This window comes from Quercus suber, unplaced genomic scaffold (assembly GCF_002906115.3).
Source record: "Quercus suber isolate HL8 unplaced genomic scaffold, Cork oak 2.0 scaffold_48, whole genome shotgun sequence".
In the NCBI taxonomy this organism is placed as follows: domain Eukaryota; kingdom Viridiplantae; phylum Streptophyta; class Magnoliopsida; order Fagales; family Fagaceae; genus Quercus; species Quercus suber.
This window is the reverse complement of record NW_027069513.1, coordinates 770,205-775,437: the sequence shown is the minus strand read 5'-3', so window position 1 is coordinate 775,437 and position 5,233 is coordinate 770,205. Positions and strand designations below refer to the sequence as shown.

The window sequence follows — 5,233 nt, the reverse complement described above, 5'->3', positions numbered from 1 at the left end:
TTTTTATTTAAAAAAGAAGTTGTATTAGTACTTGATTACTAATGCGAGAGAGAAATGTGGAGGTGAGAAAAAAAAAAAAACAGTTCAGTAATAAAAAAAATTGTATGTTTGCGGAAAAAAAAGTTTTACTATTTATATATTTATTTTTTTCAAAAAAAAGAAATTGTATTAGTACTTGACAACTAACATGAGAGAGAAATGTGGAGGTAGGAGAAATGACTGTTATATATATATATATAAAAATTTAGCTAAAAATTAGGATTTTTTAAATTACTAATTTTATATGTCTAACCCTATAATTTAAGCCTTATAAACGGATGAATTTAAGAGTATTTTGGTCATCTAAATTAAGAATCTCAAACAATAGAAGCCTCTTAATAGCAGTATTTATTATACTATTTAAAGGGCTTCTCTTGTTTAGGATTCTCAATTTAAATGCCCAAAATACTCTCAAATTCCCCTATTTAATACATTTTTTTTCAAAAAATTAGCATACACTAAATCCAACAATTTACTCAATTTCAAATCCTTAAAAATTAGAAAATTTCAAATTCTAAATTTTAATTTCTTAAAAATCTCTTCTGGAGTAACCTCAGTAAGAGTAAATAAATTTAAATTAAAAAATTACATTAAATTCAAAATAAATTAAAAAGAGTTTCATCTCACTTAAGCGAGTGATGAAGCTAGTTATTATCATGATTAATGAGAAGAAGGAAATATACAAGAAGATAAAAGGAGAGAGAGACAGAGAGAGAGAGAGGATGAACTAGGAAACGTGTGATGATCCCATTGTCACGCGTCCCAGTCCGAAATAGAAAGATAGATAAAGATAAATAAAATCTGTCGGTCTGGGTCTCTCGCCTCGGGTTGGGTATGGGATAGAATTAACATCTGGTACTGGTAGAAAGAGAGAAAACACAAAACAAACAAACAAAGTAGTAGAGTTCACTTGGATTGGATCCATATTAGCATTTCTTTTCTGATTCTCTGAAGAATCATTGAAGAAGAAGAGAGGAATAGGAATGACTACATCACCATTAATTACAACTACTCCAGCAGCAGCACCATCTCCATCACCCATCTCTTGTTGTTCATCTTGCAATAATAATAATAATGTCTCCATGAAGATGAAGAAACCGATGATGATGATGATGACGACGACTTCTTCTTCAAGTTTAGCAGTTTCATTTTCACCTCTTATTACCTCCACTGCCACTGGGACTATCGGAAGAAGAAGAAGCAGCAGCAGCAGGATGATTTCTTGTGAGGTCGCTCTCGAATCGGACGCCACTTCTTCTTCTTCTTCTTTATCCTCTGACAAAGACAAAGACAAAGACGTCGATCCATCATCAATAGCAACAGAGAAGATCGGAGCGAGGGTTAGGGTTAAGGTTCCATTAAAGGTACACCATATTCCGAGAGTGGCGGAGGTGGATATCACTGGTATGGAAGGTGTGCTGAAGCAATACGTTGGGGTCTGGAAAGGTAAGAGAATCTCCGCCAATCTTCCTTATAAGATTGAGTTTCTTACTCATATTGAAGGCCGCGGCCCTGGCCCTGTCAAGTTCTTTGTTCATCTCAAGGAAGACGAGTTCGAATATCTCTAATCTTCTCTCTCTCTCTCTCTCCAAACCCAAACAAATAAAACACCCTCCTCCTCCATTTTCTAATCATCATATCATATCATGTTTGTTCTATTATTAACTACTACTACAAATCTGCTTCCTTATTATTATTAATTTTATTTAACTTTCTGCTCTACAACATCATGCTTCTTCTTTTTTATATTGCTTCATTTTGCTATCTAATTAAATGCTTCCTTCCATGTTCATACTTACTAAGGTAGACAGATAGATTTCTCTGTAATCTCATCTCCCCTACTGCTTTGGAACTAACCATTCTTACTAGAAAAAGTAGAATTATCAAGTGTAAACCTGAATGAGATAATATATTGGGACTGATATTAGGGGAATATTGTACCAAGCATAGGGAGAATCTAACTCAATGCCAATTCCATTGTACCTGCATTCCTTATCTACTCTACTAGCATTGAGGACATGCAATCCTAGCTCCCTTCTTGTAGCCCAGGCATTCCCTGGGAGGGATTTAGATCATACCATCTTTCTTGCATGTATAGCTCATTTTGCTTCTATCTATCAAATCTCCTTTTCCTTTTGAATCATTAAGATAGTGTGACTTCTAACTTCAAAGAATAAAAATTGAGTTGTAAATTTCCACATAGTTGTAGATTTTCATGAATGCTTGTGATAGTACTCAAAATAGAACAGGAATATTTGCATAGTGCAATGCCATAATTCATAAGTGACCAAAGGTGTGGATGAAGAAAGGTGGGGTCTCCACATCTTTGCAGTTATTAGTCTACAAACAACAGGATGGTGGCTGGAGGTGTAAATTAACTAATTGAGGACCATATCTTTTTACAAGAATATTCATTTTTATTACTAATATTTGGTTGCTCTTGGTTTTACCATTATGCAACATCTAGAAGACCTATTTATTTATATCCTTCTTTTTCTGTGGGCTGGACTTATTAGTAAGATCAAAGACTCCTTAGTTTTTTTCAGGCTTTCAGAGCAGGTTTAACTGATTATAGAATGCCCTGATTTTTCTGAAGTTCTTTCGGAGATTATTAATATATCAATGTAATGAATTCAGTCTTTGGCATAGTAGTCATGAAGATTAGTCTTAATGATCATCCCACATTGTATAATGGAACCCATCATTAAAGTTTGATATGTATAATGAGAAAACTGGTTGCTGAAGAAGTTGTTGTGTTGGATGTTTGTGATAAACCATTAGTTGAAAGTAGGAATTCATTTGCTGAAATCTGCTCAAGAATTTGCCTTGCCGAAAAGTGGAAGAAAAGCCTCTGAGTTTAGATGGCTTCTAGATTCAGCCTTGTAAAGAACTAATGCATCAAACAAAGTTTGAACCTACTTTCACCATAAGAAGCCTGTCCTCCACCTTAGGTACAGTGTCATGTTAACTGTATGGTGTAGGACACCACAGATTTAGCACGGAATCTTTCTATGGGGCTTTACATGGAGAATATAGGGTGACATATCAAAAAAAAAAAAAAAAAAAAAAAAAATGGAGAATATAGGGTGGATTTTCCTTGGCAAGCAATTTGGAAGACTAAAGTCCCTAGAAATGTTGCTTTCTTTGCTTCGACAGTAGCTCATGGTAACTCTTTGAAAGAAGATAGTCATTGTTGATCAGTGTTGTATATATACATAAAGGATAGGGAGACTCTTAACCATATCTCCTACATTGTGCTATTGCAATTTGCAAGGGACCTTTGTTATATAACTCTCTTGGTTTTTTATCTCCTGGGCCGTGCCCTTTTTGGTGAAAGGCCTCTTAGTCTTAACCTGTTGGAGAGGTGGTTTTAAGGGACATCAAAGCACAGGCGTGTGGAATACTATTTTTTCCTTATGTGGTACATTTGGAAGGAGCATAAGTTTAGGTCTTTTGAAGGGTTTGAATCCCCCTTTGCTTAAATTAAATTTCTTTTTTCTTTGATTGCTTTTTGATTGCCTTAAAGAACATTGGGGATCTTCATTGTTCTTTATTCGAGTTCCTAGATCTTTTTAATTTTAGGTTTTAATTTGTTGTGTAGCTCCTGTATACTTACTGTGTTCTTGGGCTTTGCCCTTTTTTCCCCTCTTTTTCAATAGGATTTGTTAGTTTATCAAAAAAGAATATAGACGGGTTGTTTCTCACTTTTTTTTATGCATATGCTGCAATCCCTTATTAGAAAGTCTGCTCCATGTTTGCTTTATTTTTCGAAATGGTTAGAAATAGTTATATAATATATTTGCTGGTACTAAACTCGCCCAACTGGGCGGTGGTAGCTCCATGTTTGCATTAAACTTTGTTATAAAATGATACGCATATTGAAGAACCATTTAGGTGCAGTTCCTTTGCAATCCTATTAGATTAAATTTTTGACCAACTTTACTCTACTTTCCTTTCCTCCCCCTCTATTCAAACGCCATAGATTACTATTTCTACAAATTTTGAATGATTACATAAGGGAGAGGACCAGAGAGGTTCATCACTTTATGCTTGTTCCATGCTATTAAATTGGATTGGTGCTTGTTAAGTTGCATTTTTTTTTTTTTTTTTTTTTTTGCCGCACTTGTTGACTCTGGGGGACAAAATTTACTGTGCATGAACAGTGCATGCACTGTTTATGCACTGTTCACGCACTGTTTATGTATTAAAAAATATTAAAAGTGAGTCTCACGATACTATTCACATATTTAAAAATTATTTTGCTACAGTGTTTTTAGCAACAATCAGTTTTTAGCAACTTTCAGTAACAATAAGTGTTATCCAAACGGACATGTAGCACGCGAACAAGGACACTTTTATTGCATTTTATTTTATTTTTTTAGTTTTAGGTGGTAAATTACACTTACCAAACAGGTTATTAAGAATAGATTAGATGCAAGGCAACATGTAACATGCCCCATCTACTAGATGCAAAACAAGGCGACCACTTGTATTAGACTGGCTATGATCGTTCTTGGGACCACCACCACCACAATGTGACCTACACCCACCATATTCAAATCTATCATTACCAAGTGAAGTCACTGTAGGTTGGAATAGGTGGGTCCGTGGGTGGGTCAGAGGCAGGTAGACGGTTAAGGATGAGATGCAAGAACATAGTTAAAGCATTTAAAGGAGCATTCCCATTGGGTCTTTTATATGCCACATGTTGGTATATTTTAGCATCATGACTCAAAAATAGCCCATTACTCGGTGTTGTAAAAGTCTTGCTACTGGTGTTGTAAAAGTCTTGCTACTGTAAAAATAAAAAAATAAAAAAAATTTACAATTGTGCTCTAGTGCCATCCTAAATGTATGATGGCACTGTAGCACAATTGTAAATGTTTATATATTATTTTATTATCAAAACCAACGGTTTTCTCTCTCTCTCTCTCTCTCTCTCTCTCTCTAGAACTCATCAATACCAAGCCTCTCTCTCCTCTCCGGTGCTTCAGTTCTCTCTTGACCTTTGTTGCTTCTCTCTTGGCCGAACAAATATCTTTCTCTCCAGTGGGTTTGATAAGTGTGTTTTATTGTGTGGTGGTGTTGGTTGGGTTGTGGGTTTTATTGTTTGGTATTGTAGCATAATTGAAAATTTTTTCGCAACTAGATTTTCAGGTAATGCACACTTCAATGGTTTTGATGACATAAATTT

General features: G+C 35.0%; 1 protein-coding gene across 1 annotated transcript; it reads left to right on the top strand.

Moving 5' to 3' along the window:
- Positions 1–727: 727 nt before the first annotated feature.
- On the top strand, positions 728–1,764 carry LOC112006005 (ferredoxin-thioredoxin reductase subunit A2, chloroplastic). Its single transcript, XM_024038315.2, has one exon. It carries the CDS (start codon positions 1,023–1,025, stop codon positions 1,605–1,607), a length of 585 nt encoding a protein of 194 aa, XP_023894083.1. The 5' UTR covers positions 728–1,022; the 3' UTR covers positions 1,608–1,764.
- Positions 1,765–5,233: the final 3,469 nt, after the last annotated feature.

Bases quoted from the DNA above. Each gene is read 5' to 3' on its own strand.
- LOC112006005 (XM_024038315.2), top strand. From the start codon at position 1,023: ATGACTACATCACCATTAATTACAACTACTCCAGCAGCAGCACCATCT.